We start from the raw sequence: 20,808 nt of genomic DNA, 5'->3' as shown, positions 1-20,808 counted from the left end.
GTAAAGGGGCTCTCGGTTCGCGCGCTCTGATTGGCTGGGCGAAGGAAGAGGCCTCTTCCCCCCGCCGCCCGTGAGCTTGGGGATGGAGTCTCGGAGCGGCTCGGGCTCGGAAGCAGAGGGCCTGTGGCGACAGGTGAGAGGTCGGGGTCCCGGGACAGGGTGGCGCGAAGTCCGAGGCCGAGACCCAGGACGACCCTGGACCGGGCTCCCGGCTTCTCTGGCTTAGTTTCCCCAACTCTGAGAACCCTGACGAGCCGGCAACCTGGAATCTGACAGACCGGATTTGGAGTTTCGGACAAGCAATAGGTCCCCCCACTCCGAGCCTGAGTTTCCCCCCCTAAGAAACAGGGATCACTCTAGTATATACTTAGCGCATAGTGCGGTTCTGCTCTCATGCTATTGAGGTAAAGCCTTAAATGGATGGTAGTTTTGCATTATTTATAAAAATCTAAAACGCGCACACGTACGCCCAGCAAGTCACTTTCTAGGACTCTGTCTTGTAGAGATCCTGACTTAAGTGTGCCAAAAAAAAAAGTATAACAGCTGTTTTCTGCAGCCTGTTTGTAATTGTGAAACGTTAGAAACAGCCTAAATGTCCAGGAAAAGGTTCCTTCCGGTCCATGATTTCATTTAAATTTCTGTCTTTAATAGTAGTAATAATAAAAGCTGGAACCAAGAACAGAGCCATTAATAAGTAACTATGAGTATTTGAGTGATTATGGTGTGCCAGACCGTAAGTGTTTCCCTTGCATTATTTAATTTAACCTTCTCAAAACCCATTGAGGTCAGTACAGTTATTGTCCCCGTGTAACTTTTGAGGTTCATAGCTATTTGAGTGAGTTAGTTAAGATGACATCACTGGGGAGTGGAAGAGCTGGATTTGAACCCAGATCTATTTGATGTGTCTAGCTGACTGCTACCCTGCACTGCTTTTTTTGGGCACATAGCAAATGCTGATGGTAGCTGCCTTTTTTATTATAATGGGGAGCTTGAACTAGGCATTCTCTAAGTTCTGGGGACCTTCCATCCTCTTTCTGGCTTTCCTTTGCAGGACTCCCAGGAGCCATGTTGTCAGAAGTCCTGCTGGTGTCTGCTCCAGGGAAAGTCATCCTTCACGGAGAGCATGCCGTGGTCCATGGCAAGGTATACAAGGCCCCCTGAGCCTTTGAGGATTAGGAACTGCTTCTCCCTGATGCTAACCTTAAAAGAAGCTGAAAGGAAGCCTTGAGGCATAGCTTGGGAGTAACATCAGAGAGGAGGTCAGTTTCTCCCCAGCTGGGCAAAGAAAAGACAGGTCTCAGGCCCTCTGAAGGGCTTCTCTGGCCCACCCAGTAAGAGAGCAAAAAGATGACATGGAAAGCCCCGTGGGTGGAATGAGGTCACTTAGGAAGTGAGCTTCGGTGGAGAAGAGAAGAGTTTTAAGGACTAAACTCTGGGGAAAACGAATAGGATTCTGCAAAGGAGTCTGAGACATGCATTGTCTCATTTACCTCTTACAACTACCCTCTGATGTTAAACTTTCATTATCCTGTTTTGCAGACGTGGAAGCTGGGACTTAGGAGGGGATCGGTAACTTGATCAAGGTCCCGTACACCTCGGTAGAGCTAGGAGTGAACCTAAGTCTGCTTGAACCCAAAGCCATGCTTTTTCCACTCTTTCAAGCTGTCGTTTTTCATATTTTTAACTTATATTTTTCTTTGAAAGCATGGTGATTATGGGGAAGCCATTCCTTGGTGTTGAGAACGTGTGAAGTTTTACGTGGGGAGGGCAAATATAAGTAGGTATTAACTCCTAATTGATTGGTAGTGGCTGTGCCTAGGCGTGTGGGAGAGGGTGCCAACGTTTGATTAGGAGAGGGTGCCGAGGTTGATTAGCAGTGTCTGCCAAGGGCATAGGTGAGAGTGGCCTGTGTGCTAGTATTTGCCCTCTCTTCTCGGCTCATTGAGAAGGGCCCCTTTTTCCTAAGACAGGAGCCATGCTTGTTGCCAACCACCCTCAGGCTAATTGCTTGTGCCCTTCATTCTATAGGTAGCACTGGCTGTGGCCTTGAACTTGAGAACATTCCTCCGGCTTCAGCCCCACAGCAATGGGAAAGTGGGCCTCAACTTACCCAACATTGGCATCCAGCGGGCCTGGGATGTGGCCAAGCTTCAGATGCTGGACACCAGCTTTCTGAGTAAGTGCAGGGAGCAGGAACCAGGTGCGGGAAGAGCCTGGGCCCCGAAGAGAAGGAGAAGGAGGACAGCTGGGCTGTCAGCCCAGGCTGTCCCCAAGGGACCAAAAGCCAGCCACTCTGGGGGTGTTTTCTCTCCTGTCCCCACAAAAATAGCTTCACTTATTTATTAATTTTTTTAAAATTTAAAAACATAAAATGATGCACTGGGTCTATGTGAGCCATTGGGACAGGTCATCAGGGCCTACTGTTGAGTGAAAAAACACAAGATGCAAAACAGCACGTATAGATTAAGTATCAGTGGGTATGTAAATGCAAAGAGGCCTGGGAAGATGTATATCCACTGACAATGGTGATTAGTTATGTCTTGGAGGGTCCTACGGTCGGGGAGTGGACAAAGGGAGCCTCCCTTCTACAATGTTGTTTTAACAAAGAGAATGTTTTGGTGTTTTGTGTGATTGAAGATTGTTAAAAATAAAAGTAACTTATGTTACTGGAAAATACGGTCAATGCTGAGACGTTGCCAGGAAAAAAAAATCCCCAATTGTCACTGCCTCCCACTCTACCCTCCCCCCAGAATAACGCTAAGCATTTTGGTGTTCATCCTTCTGGGTTATTTCCTGTAGACCAGTAATTAGATTGATTGATTGAGATAGGGAGAGAGCTTGTTTTTTGCCCAAAATTGGATCAAGCCACATAAACTTTTTTTTTCTTTTTTCTTCTCTTTTTTTTCCTTCTTTTTCTTTTTGTTTCTTTCTTTTTCTGTTTTCTTTTTCTTCTTTTTTTTTTTTTTCCGTATAAACTTCTTAGAAGCGTGTGGGATTATTGCCTTCTTCAATATATTGGGGCTCTCTTCCCATGCCAATAAATAAAGGCCTCGGTGCTTATTTTTGCTAGTGTTGGGACTGTTTTGTCCACTCCTGAGCAGACACGGTTCGTTCATCAGCGGAGTGACTGTCTGCAGCAAAGCTGTGGTGTGTTCTTCGCTCTCAGTGTCTCCTGTCTGGGCTGACGCCTCGTCCTTTGGAACAGTGTCTCCCAGCCAGGGTGGGGCAAGTGAGACTCCTCCAGGGGCCTTTTCTTTTTTTAAAACTAATTAATTAATTAATTTTTTATTTTTGACTGCGTTGGGTCTTCGTTACTGCATGTGAGCTTTCTTTAGTTGCGGCGAGCGGGGGCTACTCTTCATTGCGGTGAGCGGGCTTCTCATTGTGGTGGCTTCTCTTGTTGCGGAGCACGGGCTCTAGGCACTCCAGCTTCAGTAGTTGTGGCTCGCAGGCTCTAGAGCGCAGGCTCAGTAGTTGTGGCACACGGGCTTAGTTGCTCCACGGCATGTGGGATCTTCCCGGACCAGGGCTCGGACCCGTGTCCCCTGTGTTGGCAGGTGGATTCTTAACCACTGCGCCACCAGGGAAGCCCTAGGAGCCTTTTCCAGACGGTTCCCTGTCCCCCATGAGAATCAGTCCACATCTAGTCACTCAGCCACTCCCAAACCCTGCAGGGAGATGAAGGAAGAGTTTAAAACCCACAGTTTCAAGCAAGCCTCAGTTCTTCCTTGAGATCCCGGGGGGAGGTTTTTGTTGTTGTTGTTTTAACAGTACAGATGGCTTCCTGGCCCTGCCCCTCTCCTATTGAGAATCGGTAGTGGTGGTAGGTGACCCGGCCTGTGTATTTGGGTGATTGCAGGGACAGCCTCAATTCAGAGTCACTACTTTGGAGCAACCTGGCCCTTGCTCTCCGTGCTACCCCAGGCCACTCAGCCTGGCCGGAAACATTCCATGAGAACTGGCTGCTGCTTTTGTACGTCAGTAGCATGGATTGAGCAGCCAGGTATAGCGGTACACGTCTCAGACCACCTGTCTGAGACTCTCTGTGTGAGCCTGGGAGGGTCACTTACCTCTCTGAGCCCCTGTGAGCAGCGTCGTGATGCCTGGGAGGGTTGCTGTGAGGATCCCGCAGGGTGGGAGGTGGGTGGAGGCTGTGATATAGAGTGTAGTCCATTCGCAAGGGCTCGTTAGGCTACTTCTCCAAGGAGACAAAGGGGATCTGAACCTTTTGGTGTCAAGTTTTCTGCTAGGTTGCCAGCATCTGCCACATTTTTCTTCGTGTTTTTTGTTCCCTCCTAACAGTCCTAAACATGGTGAACATTCGGGCATTTATGTGTCCTGGTTTTATGTGTGTGTCCTGTTCTCACTAATTATGTTTTGGGAGAGGGAAATATTGGGGAAATAATACTTTGGTTTTGATTTTGTACCCTGGAGTTCAGTCCTAGGCCTTTGAGTGATTGTGTGTGCGTGTGTGTGTGTTTGCTTGTGTGTGTTTGAAAACTACTAGCAATTAATCCCTTACTGCGTGCCAGGAGCAGTGCTAAGGATACTCTGTACCTTATTTAAACAACCCTGGGAGGATGTACTGCTGTTATTCTCTGTTTACCAAGGAGGGAAACTGAGGTGCAAATTAAGTCACCTACTCAAGGTCACAGTAACTGGCACAGTCAGGGCCCAAACCCCAGTCCGCCTGCCTCCCAAGCCTGCAGTCCCCTGACACCCTCGGCTGTGGTGCTTGGACCCTGAGTCCATGTCCATCCAGATGCTGACTCCCGTGATTGCTCGGCCTTTTGTATTCTGGTGTCTGTAAAAGCCTCGAGGCCCTCTCACTCACCCGCTTGCACTTGTTTGCCCATGTGACAGAGCAAGGTGACGTCACAGCACTCACCCCGGAGCAAGTGGAGAAGCTGAAGGAGGTGGCGGGCTTCCCCGAGGACTGTGCCGACCACGAGCATCTGGCTGTGCTGTCCTTCCTTTACTTGTACCTGTCCATCTGCCAGAGTCAGAGGTGTGTGCGTGGTCGGGGCAGGGAGTCTGGGTGCGGCCTGCCCCGGAAACTGAGCCAGGGTGGCGGTAGTTTTGGCTGCTGGACGATGCACGGGCTCCTTCCCAGGCTCTAAATAACAGCAGCTGTCCTCGCCACGTGCCAGGAGCCGTGCTAGACCCTATATGTATGGTCTGCTTTCAATATTCATGGCAACCCCACGAGAAGGACACTCTCCTCATTTTGCACAGGGAGAAACTGCGACCTAGAGAGATAGAGACATTCAGGGCCACACAGCTACTTAGTAAGCGGTGAGAGCTGGGAAATCAACTTAGTTCCCTTCAGTGTCAGCGCCTGCCCTTTTAACCCCACACTGCCTCCTCTGGCCTCTTCGATTCAACCAAAGCCAGATTCCATTCTCAGATCCACTGTGTGTCTTCTTCAAGCCATGCCCAGAGAGGCACCCTTGTTCCACATCCCACAGGCTCCAGGGGAACTTCGTGATTAGCAGAGTGAAGCCTGTGTTATGATAAGATCTGGGTTGTCTGCTCTCTCAGGAAAGCCTGCTCCTAGAGGGGCACATTCCTGCTGAGGTGGTATCACATGGTGACAGAGGGCACAGGCTGAGGGTCAGACGGCGTTGGTTCCCACCCCAGCGTGACCATTTACTAGCTTGTGTGAGGTTCTTACCCTTCCTGAGCCTCAGCTTCCTCATCTGTAAAATGGGGGTGGTAATAGCACCTACCTCATAGGGTTCCTGTGAAGTTAAATGAGTTCATTTACTTAAAGTGTTTGATTCAGAGCCTGGCACGTAGCTTGATAAATGTTAGCTATTATTATTATCACCTTCCTCAGAAAAACTATCAGAGGATTAGAAACATTATACATGAAATGGGCCTAGCACTGTAACTGGCACACAGTGCGTGTTCATTGTGATTTGTGGTCCAGAGCCTGAAGGGAAAGCCTCGAGGTGCAGCCCTTCACTCGTGCAGCAGACGCTGGCTAAGCGGCCACTGGGCCTGGGCGCTGCGCTGCAGACACATTCAATCACATCTTGACACTTGCTGTCCAATGCCAGGGTTTTCACCTTGATTGGGGAGTGTCCCCTTCCGGGGTGAGGGCGGGGGACACATTCCAGAATCTGATGTGGGTGGGGTGGGCATGTGCAGTTTGAAAAGGCAGATTCAGTCTTATAATGTTATATTTGGAAAACGGGAAGAGTGCTTAATGGAAATGATAGAACCTGACGTCTGACAGTTCTCGCTGGGGGGAAGTAGAGGTAAGATGCAGCGATTGGGAACTCTCTGCTGATCCAGAGCAGGCCTGTGTTACACGCGGCTGGGAAACGCTGTCCAGCGGGAGAGGCATCCCATGAACACAGTATCAGCGCCCAGGGGGATCATTTGAGGATGGTCTTGAGGATGGGTAGGAATTCCCCTGGGGGAGAAAGGGGTGCAGAGCTGTCCTGGGCAGAGGGACCAGCCTATGCTGAGGGCAGGGCCTTGAAAGAGCCTTGCTTGTGTGCGGAGCAGGAAGGAGTTAACAGGAATGGTCGGTGGATCGCGAGGCACTTTTAGGAAGAGCTCCGGTTGGACAACAACATAGTGACTTAAACGATCCTCTCCCTATTTTCAAGTTGTCTGATTCACCATGAGTTCCTGCCATCCAACAGGGGTGCCTTTGGGGTTGGGAGATCTCCCCGAGGTCAGAAAATCGGGCCAGACAATTAGAGTCAGGCCCTGCCCGTGTCCAGTCCTGGGTCTGGGCCACCGGTTCAGCGCTGGCCCCTCACGGCCCTTCAGGAGAGTCACTCTCTGCTGCCTGCTGTGTTTCAGAGCCCTGCCCAGCCTGGACGTCGCCGTGTGGTCGGAGCTGCCCACCGGGGCCGGCCTCGGCTCCAGTGCCGCCTACTCCGTGTGTTTGGCAGCTGCCCTCCTGACGGCATGCAAGGAGATCCCAAACCCGCTGAAGGATGGCGAGGCCGCCAGCAGGTAATCAGGCCCTCGCCTCGCTCCTTGTCCTTCCTGAGCTCCGCACCCCGCGCCAAGAGGAGAGAGGTGTCCCTTGGCCCCCTTACAGCTGAGGACGCTGGGGGACAGGGCGGCCACACAGCTAGTGATGGCAGAGCAAGATCTGGACCCGGCGGTCTGAATCCAGAGCCTGAGCTCTTTGCCCCCCACCCGCCACCCCTCCTTGCCTCCTTTGGGTTCAGGTGCCCGTGATTTGGTAGAAAGAGCCTGAGCCCGGATGTAGAGGGCAATGGATCAGAGGAGCCATCGGGCCGCCCCTGCCATCGACTCGCTGAGGGACCTTGGCCAGCCTGCTGCCCGCCCCGCCACCCTGGGAGCCTCACTCAGTGCTCTTTTCTGTAAATGGCGATACGGATACCCGGCGGTTGCCAGCCGGTACCAAATGGTTATGAAAAGCAGTGTAACGTGCTGGGAAATAAACATAGGAGGAGTGTCCGTCAGGTCAGGGCGCCTCCCCTCCCACGGGTCCTCGACCCACGAGGTCGCAGCGTCTCCTCCACGGCTTATTGTAAGTCACTGAGGCTTGTCCAGACAGGGCTGCCGGCAGACTGTTTCTGTTACTTGGGGAAACTTGAGAAACCGGCCCAAGCGCAGATAATGCAGTTTGCCCTGGGAGTTGGGGATGAGGCCCCAGCATCCAGCCTGGCAGCTTCTTGGTGACACCTGCCCTGGGCCCTCATGGCTCCGGGGAGCCCTCCCGCTGGGGGGCCTTATGTACCAGCCACGTGGGCCCAGCTGTGCTGTGTCGGGGGCTCTGCTGGCTAAGCCCGGAGGTCGCTTTGGTCCCCGTGGCCGCAGCAGGTGTGGGACTGTTGTTGTGATTCCCGGTCCAAATTCCCCAGGGCTGCTCTGAAGGGCTTGTGTGCTGGAGAGAGGCTGGGGTGGGATGGGGGGGGAGGGGCCCGCGGAGGTGGCCGTGGGAAGCATCTGGCAGGTAATGAGCCCGTAATGATTGCACCTGCGGGGGATGTGAGACAGCTATTCTCCAGAATGGTTTTCAGGAATCTCAGGTTTGCCGGTTAACTGGCTTCTCTCTGGGGCTCCATTTCCTCATCTGAGAGTGAGGGGCAGCACCTGTGATCCCTTGGGTGGGGGGAGCTTCCAGCCTTGACATGTGCTGATCCCGAGAAAAGATGGTGACTCAGGACGGAGGCTTCAAGACAGCCACTCATCACTGTGTGCTGATCACTGATTCTAGCCCAGAGCAGTGAAGGCCGTGTTGCCCTGGGTGTCCCAGATAGACACCTGCCCACAGGCCGGCCAACTGGCTCTGCCTTTCAAAGGATATGGGTGTGTGCGTGCGTGCATGTACACGCCTGTGGGTGAGCCAGTGTCCAATGTGCGTGTGGGTGTGGTCTTTCTCATGCTGCTTCCTTCCACCCAGTTCTCCCATCATTCCTTCTCAGAAGCTGTGAAGAGAGCAGACCCACCCGCCCTGCCCCCCAGCATTTCCCAATCGTAAGGAAGACTCGAGTTTGCAGAGTGGGCCAGGCCCTGGGCTATATTCCGCTACCCCTTCCCCACCTTGCTGGCTTGCTCACTCGCTCACTTTTCGGTCCTGGAAAGGGCCAGTTCTTGTCCAGTTCCAGGAGTAACACAGGCTGCACGGCCTTGGGCTGGACTGCTCTCCCGCTGTGTCTTGCCTCACTGACCTACCTTGTCCCTCAGCCCCTCCATTCAGAACAGGGTGTGCCCCATCCAGCCGGCATCGCACTTCCCAGAGGCTGTAGTTAAGTTCTGGTGGCTTCCTGACATCTGCTCTGTATTAGACTCCAAGCTGCAAGCAGTTAAGGACCACGTCTGTGTGGGCTTAGTCACAGGCACATAGTAGATGCTCAATAAATATTGGACAAGTGAGTGAGTCTCGTCGGCACCAAAAAGGTCAGTAGTTAACGAGCTCAGGCTTCCATTAGCAGATGTGGTTCTGATGTCGCAGTGAGTGGTACTGTGATCTGAGCCTCGGTGTCCTCTGCTGTAAGAAAGGGGATGGTAATTGTACCTTCCCTTTTGAGTTATTGTGATTGTGAGGATTACAGATGGCCCATTAGAGAGAGCCTTTAGCGCAGTGCTTGGCCCTGGGTAGTCAGTAGCTTTGAGCAGTGTTAACTCACTATGAATCATAGCCTCACAACCACCATGTGAGTCTCAGGTCCCTAAAATCCTCATCTGACAGATGAGGAAAGAGACTCAGAGGGGGTGATTGACTTGCCCAAGGCTCCACAGCAAAGGAGTGGGTGGACCAGGCTTGGAGTGACTCCAGGTGCCATGATCCCAGGTGGCCTCTTTTTCCGGAGCACATACTCTTCCCCTGGGCATTTTACAAAGCACCTGTGTGTTTTTCCATCCCACAAAATCCTCTGTGAGGTAGACATCTTTATCCCTATTTCCCAGATGAGAATACTGAGGGTCGGAGGCGACGCAGTTGCTCAGGGATGCCCAGTGAGTCAGCAGCGGGATGGGGTCCACACCAGCTCCCTGCTTGATTCCCAGCTCAGCTGCACAAGCCCCAGTGGCTTCTGCCGTTTCACGGGGCAGGGACTCGACAGAAAGGAAACAAGAGCTGAGAGAGAAGGTGGGGCAGTGGGGCTGAGCACTTGCCCTCGTTCGATACTCACATGTTTTGGGTCTGTTCACTGAAACTGTCATTGAGTCCGCATCCCTTCTGGGGAGGCACCGTGGCCGCGGGCTGGGGAGGGATCCCGAGATGACCCACATTCCACACCCCTGCGCTGAGCCTGTGAGGAGGAAGGAGTTACCATCCTACAGAGGAGAGTGAGGCTCAGAGAGGGCAGGCAAGGGGCCCAGGGTCACTCAGCTCGTAAGAGGCAAAAAGCAGGATCCCGTGAACTCAAAGCCTTGGCTCTTTTCACTGCACCAGGCGAAAAGGCATGCTTTAGGGCATGCTCTTTAGCCAGAGAGGTTCAAAATTGTTTATTTTTCTCTTCTTTCTGAGTTCGGGGGCCCAAGCCCCTTTGCCTTTTGGTCTCCAGCAAGCCCAGCCTGTGACCCCTGCCCTCTGCTTCCCTCGGTGACCCCCAGCCCCCTATTCACCACCGTGGACAGTAAAGACGAATCTCTGTGTCTCCTTCAGGTGGACTGAGGAGAGCTTGGAACTAATTAACAAGTGGGCCTTCCAGGGGGAGAGGGTGATTCATGGGAACCCCTCTGGAGTGGACAACGCTGTCAGCACCTGGGGTAGGTGCTGCCTCAGGCCTGTGTTCTTTATTTTTATTCTTTTAGAAATTCTTAGGACAAGCGTAGCTGCCCAGGCTCTGTGGGTTTGGGATGAGCAGCGTCAGTGGGTTCTGAAGAAGATGGCATTTTCCTGGTGGAGGAGGGATGGGGGACGTCTCAGGGCCTCGCACGTCCTGGATCCCAATCTTGCGGGGTGGGCCAGGGCCTGGGAAGCTACGGTTTCAGTGGGACCCCCAGCCCCAGGGGTCCAGACGGTGAAGCTGCAGAACCATTGTTGTGGGGTCTGCAGACCACACCAGCTGGGCTCCCCTCCGGTGAGGACGCCTGCTGTGGTCCCACCTCCACCCCATCGCCGTGCAGCCCGTCGGAGGGAAGCTGGATGCCTGGATGTAAGGGAGGGACCCCAAGTCCTGGGCGCAGAGCGCCTTCGCGCCCTCCTGGGCCTTTGCTGCCTGAAGTGAGGTGCCTGGTTACGGGGTTGAGTCTAGTCACGGTGACACTCTACCCCTACCCCAAACCCAGCCCCTTTCCCAAGGGGCACAGGTACGGAGCTTTTCCTACGACTCTGACCCACTCTTTCTTCTCTTTAGGAGGAGCGCTCCGATACCAGCAAGGGAAGATTTCATCCTTAAAGAGGTAATTCTGGGGGAGCCGCAGCTTCCGCGTCTGGCAGGGAAGGGGGAGCCCCATTTCTGTGGGAAGGAGTGAGGGGCACGTGCCCCTGGGCGTCCCCTCCCCTGTGTGGTCCCACAGGGCGTGGGCCGCGAGGAAGCCTGCTCTTTCCTCTCCACTTCAGCTCTTTTTTTTTTTTGGCTGCGCCGCGTGGCTTGTGGGATCTTAGTTCCCTGACCAGGGAGGATTGAACCCTGGCCCTCAGCAGCGAGAGTGCAGAGTCCTAACCACCGGACCGCCGGAGAATTCCCCACTTTAGCTCTTAAATTGCAGAGAGATCAGAGGGGGAGGTCATGCGAGGCTGCGCCATTCCGCTTCCAGGAAGTGGCTGTTTCCCCAGACCTTCATTCAGTTACCTGTTCATCCGTCCATTTGTTCAGTAAACAAGAACTGATACCATCCTGTGTTCCAGATGCCACTGCATTAGGATCTAGGGGTATAAAGATGAATCTTGGACATAGTCCTGGGCGGTTAGGGACAGACATACACACACAAGCCACCAGAAGACAACGTGGGAGTTGCCATAGTGACGGCACCATGGCCGAGCAAGACTGGAGCCCGCAGCAGGCTCGTGGGAGTCTGAGTGGAAGGGACATTTAGCAACTTTCAGCTTGTTTTATATTTCCTTCCGCCCTCCCGCCGGAAGCCTTGGAATTACAGAGATGCATGTTAAATTCCAACACCCTCTGTTCTGTTCGCACTCAGTGTGGAAACGTGAGCGGCAGGAGTGGAGCCCATGGCCAGCAGGAGCAGGTGCCTCCTGGCTCTTCCCTGAGCCCTCCATCAAGTTGGGGGGGCAGTGGTTGTCCCAGGGTGCTCTGCGGCCTCGGGGCGCCTTTCCACACTCTGAGGGTCCCAGGGCTCCCTGTCACCTTCTGCAGCCAGGGTGGTCTTCTTGGCAGCTGGACAGCAGGTCCCGGCCCTCTGCCAGCTGGGCCACTCCATTCGGGGCTCAGTGACCTGGCAGGCCATGGTGCGGACTCCTTCTGCCTGCACCTCTGGCATCTCCCCACCCCTGCTCTGTCAGCTTCTGGGAGCCAAGCCTGCCTTCCTGAGGCCCCACATCAGCGTTTCTTTAGCCTCAGCACTGCGGACATTTGGGACTGGAGACCTCCTTGCAGTGGGGGCAGTCCTGTGCAGCGTGGGATGTTTAGTAGCATCCCTGGGCTCTGCCCACCGGATGCCCGTAGCACCTCCCCTGCCTCCCAGTGTGACAACTAAAGATCGCTCTAGACATTGCCACCTGTCCCCTGGAGGGCAAGTCCCCCTGGGTGACAACCACTGCTCCACACAAAGGAGGAAGCGGAGCCATTTAGGAGCTCAGAGCAGCTTCCTCCGGCTGCTTGTGGAAGCGATGGCAGGGGGGCCTTGTGCCCAGGTGGCGGCTGGCCCTGCCAGGTGGACCGAATCCATGTGCAGTGAGGGCAGGAGGGAAGGCGGGATGCAGAGGTGTGTGGGCCCGCGCCTGCCCTCAGCCCACGGGCTTTTGGAGGAGGTAGCCATGACTGTGGTCCTCGGCACACAGGTGTCCTTGGGGTTCTGAAGCCGCTGGGGATGACAGTCACAGACAGGCTGCAGATCTGGGGAGTCCTTCATGGGGCAGGGGCAGGTCATTCACTCTGTTTCCTGCGAGCCTGTTGCATCCTAAGCCCTGAACTGGGCTCTGGGGACAGAAGATCAATGCAGATGTGGCCGGGCACATGCATGGCCTGTGGGGGGAATTAAGAGCTGAGCACTGGAGGGTTTCCCAGGCATGCGGAGGCGTGGGGAGAGGCCCCAAGGTGTGCACAGTGGCCGGTGGTGGTGGTGGGGTGGTGGCAGATTCTCTGGGGTCCACAGGCTCAAGTTTGAGCCCAGCTCTGCCATTTGCCTGCTGGGGACCCTTAGGTGAGTCACTTCTCCTGAGGCCTCTGTCTTCTCATTTACGTAATAGGGATCCTGGGCATGAAATCAGAAGCGGTATCTATCAAGTGCTTATTCACTCCTTCCTGACCAAATTCATTCATCCAGTCTACAAATATCTCTGAACAACTACTGGGTGCTGGGGCCTCAGCAGGGAACCCAAAGTCCCGCCTTCACGGAACTCCCACTTTGTGGGAGGACAACCCACAGACAGATGTCTCTGTAAGAGCACGGCAGGCCATCCCCATGGCCTTAGGACACATAAAGCAGAGTGAGGGCCGGAAAGTGAAGGGGGGAGTTGGATAGGCTGATCAAGGGAAGCCTCTAACCAGACGGCATTTGAGCAGAGCTGCCGAGGCCGGGGCAGGTCCCTGGAGGAGGAGACGCACATGCAAAGGCCCTGAGGCAGGAGTGTTCCTGGTGTGCTTAGCAGCAGCCAGGAGGCCAGCGTAGCTGAGTGGAGTGAGCTCCAAGGGAGGGCAGAGATGAGATGAGGCTGAGGACATAGCCAGGCCCAGATCACTTACAGGGCATAGCCCCAGGTGGTGGTCACTGGATGTCATAGGACCCTGAGTTTTGTGGGGCCCGCAGGGCTAGCAGCAGGCCCGTTTGCAGAGGACTTTATCTGAGAAAGATGAAGATGTGATACCCAAAGCTCTCCCACCCCGATGGATGGTGACACAGAGCGACCGACCTTTGCTGCTGGCTACAGGGCGCTGCGGCGAGCAGATGGCAGATTCTCTGAGAAGCCAGGAGGCCAGACTCCACATTAATCCCACCAATGGCTTAAAGAGGAGCCCTTGCACCCCAGACCACGCCTGGTGCTTCTCAATAAAAAAAAAAAAAAAAAGCATTGTTTGCGGAGAGGATCAAGATGCGACCTCCCAGAATGCTGCCCTTTTGAGGAACGGCTTGTCTTTAAAGGGAAGAGAAAAGCCAAATAGAATGTTCATCGTTTGTAAAGTTAAAAAAAAGCCAGTCTCCAAGGCTGAGAATCGATATTAATTTCATGGGCTTATGGGCGGTGAGAACAAGCAGGTTTCTGACAGCCTTTTCCAGCCCTGTTGGATTTTACAATCTTGATCTGTGAAAAGAAAAGCAAATAAACGTATCAGGGGCCTACCCATCTCCAGCTATCTCTGGCTAGAGCTCATCCAAATTCTCCACGCTCTGTCTCTGGCCTTGGAGCAGTGCTCTGAAAGGCAGGTTGGGATGACAAGAAACAGTGGCTTAAGTCCCCAAAGACAGCCAACCACAGGGACAATTGGGGTTGTGGCTTTAGGAGGGATTAGAAAGCCCAGAGGGCAGATGAGGACAGCGGGGTCGTGCTGGAGAGCCGGCTGACCGTGGCCACCCCAGGCCCTCCGTTCTCCCACCTGGGGGTGACTGACTTCCTCTAACCACACCTGGTATCATACCAGGGCCACCGGTCTGGGCACCGTCGAGGCAGGGCAAGAAGTGGCTCAGAGCGCTGGGACCCTGACTCTCCCATAAGGCTGCCCTCCCCTCGCGTTCCTGTGCCCACTGGAGCATCCTTCTCCCCCACGCCCCCTCCATGACCCATCCCTGGTCCTGTGGCTTTTTCTTTTTGAATCTCCAGCACCCTCCTCTCCAGCTCCCCGGGGTGGCCCACAGGACAGAACCTCAGCCCCTTCTTGTACCCTTTGAACTTCTAACTCCATGCATGCCAGGCCCTCCATGTGCATGCTCGCTCGAGGTTGAATGAATGAATGAGTCACAAGCCAAAGGAGAATGTCCGTCCGCCCAGGGGCCAAAGCAGGGGGGCAGCTGTAGGCGGTGGTGGGCACCCCGGGGTGGGCGTCGGGAACCCATGCTCCCTGGACCTGTCTCCAGCCTGCCATTGACGTTGCCTCCCTGGGCCTCTGCTTCCTGCACATCCTGGGTCAGGGTGGGGCGGAGTACAGGTGGGCCCCGAGCCCTGACCCAGCTTCCCTGTCCTGGGCTCACCGTGGACCCTCTTCACCCCACAGGCCACCAGCTCTGAAGATCCTGCTGACCAACACCAAAGTCCCTCGCAGCACCAAGGCCCTGGTGGACGGTGTCAGGAGCAGGCTGCTGAAGGTGCCGCTGGCTCCACTCCTGGGCGGGTTCCCGGCAGGGCCATGGCACTCACGTTTGGGTGTCCAAGCCTTTCCTCTGCCTCGTGGGTTAGTGTAGGGGAGTAGGGTGGAGGGGACCTGGGAAGGTGCTGTCCGTCCATACCCCCGCCGGGAGGCAGAACAGGGATTGTTAGACGTGCTGGCTTTGCAGTGAGAACCCCCGCTTGGGTCAAGCGTGGCTGGACAAGGCGGGGACCAGGCCAGGAGGAGAGCGGGTTTCCTTAGAGTGTGGGTGTGGGCCCTGGGGACACCTCCTCCCCCTGCCCTGCTGCTGGAGCAGCTGTCCAGTGTCTGCCAGCCCCCAGGCCTCATGGGCCCTCGATCCCTTTCCCTGCAGTTCCCAGAGATTGTGGCCCCCCTCCTGACCTCCATAGACGCCATTTCCCTGGAGTGCGAGCGGGTGCTGGGGGAGATGGCGGCGGCCCTGGCACCAGAGCACTACGTCGTGCTGGAGGTAAGAGCCCGCCTGCAGGATCGGGGTCCCTCACCCATGGCGCTGTCCCAGGCAGGGGCTCCCCATCTGCGCTCAGAATCCCTGGGAGTTAAAACACAGAGGCCGGGCCTGGGCACCCATGTGTGCACCCATGAGCAAGCGTGCCTTCTTTTGAAGCCTCTTCCCAGGTGATTCGGAATAATCAAGTGAACATACAGACAGCACTGAGGGCGGTGCCTGGCATGTGCTAAGTATGACAGGCCAAGTTGGGGATCATGCATGTAAGGACACAGTCCTCCATAGGTCCAGGAGCAATTTCTCCCCTGGCCGCTTCTTGCCCGTCATGTTTGCTAAGTGCATCTATTCATGCAGTAACTGTTTCTCACCTGCATGCTGTGGATCAGACATGGTCTAAAATTGTTCTCTCACTGTCAATACTCCAGCCACCACCCTGTGCCTAATTCTAGTGTAGAGACTGAGACCTCACGCTTCGGATTTCCTCAGGCCCAGGTCTGAATCTGGCCTCACTGGAGTGTCTTAAGAGTGCAGTGAGGCCCTGTGGGTAACACACGAGCACAATGCCTGATGAGCCACCAGCTCAGCCAGAGGGCCCAGGCTCATTCCCAGACCCGGTGCATCTGTCCCAGTGAATGGACTGCATTAAAAAGCCATCTGGCTTCCCTGCAAGAATCAGAAGATCCGGCAGCCCCAGCTGACATAGCTGTGTGGCAGCGGTCAGCTGGAGGTGCCCAGGGGACCCCCTTGAGAGTGGCCCTGGGGTCTCCATTTCTCCGTAGTCCCCACCACTCCCTAAGTATTACCCACAGCACTATACTCTTTGCCTGGTGCCTCCCTGTCCCGCTGTAGGCATTTGAGTCTGCAGCCCCTGTAATGGGTGGGAACTGCTACTCTCCCAGGTCTCTTCACAAATGATTCCTCACTTAGTCCTACAACAACCTACCTGTGAAGTGGATAAGTTGCCACCCTTTACAGATACAAAAACCAAGACCTAAAGAGAATGACTTTCTCTGAGGTTTTCCAACTAGTGAGTGGCCCTGAGCTGGGGAGTCACAGACTTATTTGTTTATTCCTTTAGTCAACAATTTTGTGTGTGTGTGTGTGCCTCGTCGCACGGCTTGCGGGATCTTAGTTCCCTGACCAGGGATTGAACCTGGGCCACGACAGTGAAAGCGTCGAGTCCTAACCACTGGACCGCCAGGGAATTCCCAACAAATTTTTAATGAGTATCTACTACAGGCCCGGTGTAGGGACTCCATCTAATTCATTTCTGGGCTTTTGCCCTCATTCCCCCAGCCACCTCCCTCCATTCCCCCAGCCTTTGCCTGCTCATTCTCAATTCCTTTCATGTAGAAAGGAAGGGAACACAGTCCTCCCGAGTAGGAAATTAATAATGATGGAGTGCTGCCTAAAATACACCCTGTTGAGCCCCTGGAGAATGCCTCAGAACAGCACGTCGATTATACATCATGTATATTTTTGGCTTCGGCAGCCGCTGAAATGTGCAGCTCGCCTCCCGGACAGCTCTGCACTCAAGCCAGCGAGCTGTTCTCCTGTGTCACAGCCTGTCATCTGATCCTTGACAGATTTTGGATCAGAATGTGACAGGTGTCTGGAACCTGCCTTGGCAACGTGACACCTGGTGTTCAGGCGCAGAGAGAGGCCCCCAGAAGTTTTCCCTCCCATCCAGCCCTCGGGGCTGGTGAAAGGCACCCGAGGCTGCCACTGGGCCATCACGCCTGTCTGCTCGTTTGTCAAAAGTACTGGGGTGTGTGAGGCGGGCTGCGGGGGGGAGGCAGACCCAACCCTGCCCGATGGCTCCAGGCAGGAGAACCAGGTGGGCCTCGGCAGACAGCCCTGTGATTGGCAACCCTTATGGCACACAGGCGCTCCCAGGACCCGGGGGCAGAGCTGCATGCTGTCAAGCCGCACACGGCAAGAAGTGGGTGGCGGGAGGGATGCCAAGGGTGCTCTCAGAGGCGGGGTAGATGCACACTTCACATCAGGCAGACCCAGCTTCCCGTGCCAGCTCAGTACCTTACTAGCTCAGTGACCTTAGGCAAATCACTTTTTCCTCTGAGCCTCAGTTTTCCCCTTTGAAAGCTGGGGATGATGGTAGTGCAACCGTAAAACTACTAACAGCAGCTGACGTTTGCCAAGCACTTACCCCGTTCCAGGCATCATGTGAACGATACTTCATTCCATCCTCACAGCAATGAGGCAGATACTCTTACAATCCCTGGTTTACAAGGGGGGAAACTGAGGCTCAGAGTGAAAGGCCTCTTCCCAAGACACACGACCAAGAAGTGGCAGAGCTGGGACCCAAACCCAGGCCCCTCTGCCTCCAGATCCCACATCTGTAACTTCCCTGCAGACCGGAGCTCATCCTCAGAGCCTCAGCATCTAGTAGGGTGCCAGCAGCATGTTGAAGGGATTTGCCAGACACCGATGGAGTAAATGAAATGTAAATAGGGAACGCCTGGGCAGTGAGGGTTGTTAGCTTTGTTATTTCATCAACCTGCATCTTGTTTGATCTGCAGGAAGGCAGGAATTTTATTATGCATAATCAAAGAAACCTGAACAAACATTTAGCAGTTTCCCCCACTTGTGACCTTGTTAGAACTACAAACCTGTTCTTATTCTGAAGATCGGTACCTGAGGGAGCTGTAGGATGGCATATTACTTGAGACTTCTTTTCCTGCAAATGACAGAAATCCATCTCAACTAGACTTGAGCAGAAAAGGAATTTATTGGCTTATAAGTGAGACGACCAGAGGGGACAGCTTCAGGCATAGCTGGATCCAGGGGCCAAAGATCTAGTCTGAAATCTCCATCTTCTCTGTAATCTCTGACCATGTGCAGGGAAGATAACTCTGGCAGCCTACCTCTGAAGTCAACCAGTTTGGGCAGCTTCCAAGGAAAGAGGGAGAGTAAACCCTGGGAGGGATCTCATTGGCCCAGCTGGGGTCACAGGCCTCATCAGTCCCCATGGCCGGAGCCTTCTGTGGCCAGGCCTGGGACATGTGCTCACCACCAGCTCCATCCCAGCCCCGTGGGACGTCCTGCAGGAAGGAGAGGTTCTTTTATCAGTGGAGAGGGACAGTGTGCTGGGTAGTCAGAGCCATTTGCGTTCCCAAACCAGCAGCTGTCATGTGGACAGGGCGGGCACAGGACCTCGACCTCAGGCAGACCAAGCAGGAACAGAGACCTCTCTCCCTCAGGAGCTCATCGACATGAACCAGCACCATCTGAATGCCCTCGGTGTGGGCCATGCCTCGCTGGACCGGCTGTGCCAGGTGACCATGGCCCACGGACTGCACAGCAAGCTCACTGGCGCAGGCGGCGGGGGCTGTGGCATCACGCTTCTCAGGCCAGGTACCCAGGGGATGGGCAGGGTTCCACCTGGGCAGTTCCCTTGGGAGAAAGAAGAGGCCTCTGAACAGTCTCAGCTCTGCTATATGGCCTTGGTCAAGTGAATTAACCTCTCTGGGCCTTTGTTGCCACACTGGTAAAATAAGGGTGCTAACAATCTAGTTTATGTAAGATTGTTGCCTAGATTCAAGGAGGAAAAATGCATTTAGAGAGGCTGGTGCCGGGCTTGTTCCTACCACCTCCTTACCTGCCAAGCCTCCCACAAGCTTGAGAAGTAACCAGGACATTGTCACCACCAACCCTACCAGCCTTGCATCCCCTGCTGTCACCTCTTGATGGGGCCACGATGTGGACTGACCTTGCTACAAAAGAAAGGGGTCTCTTTCCTCTTAGTCTCTGGGGAAAGAGCAGGGCCGAGGATGAGGAACGGGCTTATAGCAGCCCCTGTGCTGGGGTGGGAGTCACTGCTCCTTTTAGTTTCCTTTCTCTCCGTCTCTCCTTCTTGGCCTCCTCCTCCTTCCTTTTCTTGTCCTGCTTTTCCCCTTTGCTCTGCTGTAAGTAAGCCCTCAGTGGCCCACAGAGGCCCCCTCTGCCTCAGTGGGACTCCCAGGCCTCAGGGAGTCACCGTGTCCTAACTTTAGGAGACCTTGACTGTGGGGACCTAGTTCAGGCGGCGATGACGATGGCGAGAGAACATTTCTTGAGCGTGTGCGGTGTACCAGGCACTGTGCCAGGCTCTCCACCTGCAGTAGCCCATGCCAGCCTCACCATGACCCTTGAGGGGTAGGTCTCATTATTAGCCCCTTTCCCAGATGAGGAGACTGAGGCTGAGATAGAGGAAGTCATTTGTCTGAGGCCCCACGGCTGAGCCAAGGCCAGATCCTTGTGACTCGGGATCCACAACCCTCCCAGGGAGGGTGCCAGGCTCGGCATACCAACAGGAAGACCGGCCCCTGGGCCTGTGCCGTGAGCACAGGGAGTGGATGGTTGTCAGGGGTGACCTGCCGCCCTTCCTCCCCACAGGTCTGGAGCGGCCAGAGGTGGAGGCCATGAAGCAGGCGCTGACCAGCTGTGGGTTTGACTGCTGGGAAACCAGCATCGGTGCCCCTGGTGTCTCCGTCCACACGGCCGCCTCCCTGGACGCCCCTGTCCGGCAAGCCCTGGATGCCCTCTGAGATGAAACCACCCTGCCACGAAGCCCCTTCCCGGATTATTCTGGGCACTGGAGTTGGCCTCTGTGCTGGCCAGTGGGCACCCAGCTCCTGACACTGACCGGGAGGCCCCCAGCCCCTCTGTGACGCCCCTCCCACTGGCCATGCCCCCCCAGTCCCCGGAGTGAGTCAGGCGGCCCAGAAGCCATGTCTGTGTTCTACAACATTCTCTGGAGCCGGCGGGCAGTGGGGCCATGTGGAGTCCTCTGAGACTCAAGGGCCTCTTTCCTGTCCTCCCTGAAGCGCCCACAGACCCACAAATCCCCTGGCAGGGCTGCTTAGATCCGAGATGCAGGGGTCTGGTTCCCAGAGCAGCGGGCCTTCTCCCTCCTTCCACCTCTGCTCACCTCCCCCAGGAAGCCTTCCCAGGCTGCTCTCTCCAGCTAGACTGTGGGTCCCCTCAGGGGATGTCCGGGTGGCGGTCTTTGTCTTCTACCCTGCAGCCCAAGGGTTGGCCAAAGGCAGGGTTGATGTGCAGTTTCTTCCAGTCTGAACCCAAGGGATTTGCAGAAAAGATGGCAAAGGGAGAATAAAAAGATCTTGAGTAAACGGTGCTTTACTCGTGTCCGGAAAGATGGGGGAGGGTCTGGTAGTCTCCAGCTGCCCACACCTTCTTCTCCTGTCCTGTCCCTTCTGCAGCCACTTTCTCAGTGGAAAGAAAGGCTTTAGGTCACTTGGTTGTGTGTCTCGGGGGATGGGACGGGGTTTCCCCAGATGGCCCTGGCCAGACAGGGACGGATGCCCGGACATCAAGCTCTCAGCCCCTCAGCAGAGCTCCAGCCCGCTTTTCAAAAAAGGGGAATTTTAAGCTTCCTTGCTTCTCAAATCGTGAGTACCCACTAATCCGCAGACTTTTTTAAGAAATGGAAAC

General features: G+C 54.9%; 1 protein-coding gene across 1 annotated transcript; it reads left to right on the top strand.

Moving 5' to 3' along the window:
• The first annotated feature begins 110 nt into the window (after positions 1-110).
• Positions 111-20,486, top strand: MVK (mevalonate kinase). Its single transcript, XM_079717536.1, has 11 exons — positions 111-133; positions 1,052-1,143; positions 2,029-2,176; positions 4,864-5,008; positions 6,820-6,975; positions 10,106-10,209; positions 10,800-10,845; positions 14,775-14,865; positions 15,241-15,357; positions 18,576-18,729; positions 19,750-20,486. The coding sequence occupies exons 2-11, from the start codon at positions 1,066-1,068 to the stop codon at positions 19,899-19,901; spliced, it is 1,191 nt and encodes a 396-aa protein (XP_079573662.1). The 5' UTR covers positions 111-133; positions 1,052-1,065; the 3' UTR covers positions 19,902-20,486.
• Positions 20,487-20,808: the final 322 nt, after the last annotated feature.

This window comes from Hyperoodon ampullatus (genome assembly GCF_949752795.1).
Source record: "Hyperoodon ampullatus genome assembly, chromosome: 13".
In the NCBI taxonomy this organism is placed as follows: Eukaryota; Metazoa; Chordata; class Mammalia; order Artiodactyla; family Ziphiidae; genus Hyperoodon; species Hyperoodon ampullatus.
Note: the sequence above shows the minus strand (reverse complement) of the source record. Positions and strands in the feature narration are given on the sequence as shown.

Bases quoted from the DNA above. Each gene is read 5' to 3' on its own strand.
- MVK (XM_079717536.1), top strand. From the start codon at position 1,066: ATGTTGTCAGAAGTCCTGCTGGTGTCTGCTCCAGGGAAAGTCATCCTT. The intron at 14,866-15,240 runs GTGCCGCTGGCT...CTTTCCCTGCAG, and splicing joins TCAGGAGCAGGCTGCTGAAG to TTCCCAGAGATTGTGGCCCC. The intron at 15,358-18,575 runs GTAAGAGCCCGC...TCTCTCCCTCAG, and splicing joins AGCACTACGTCGTGCTGGAG to GAGCTCATCGACATGAACCA.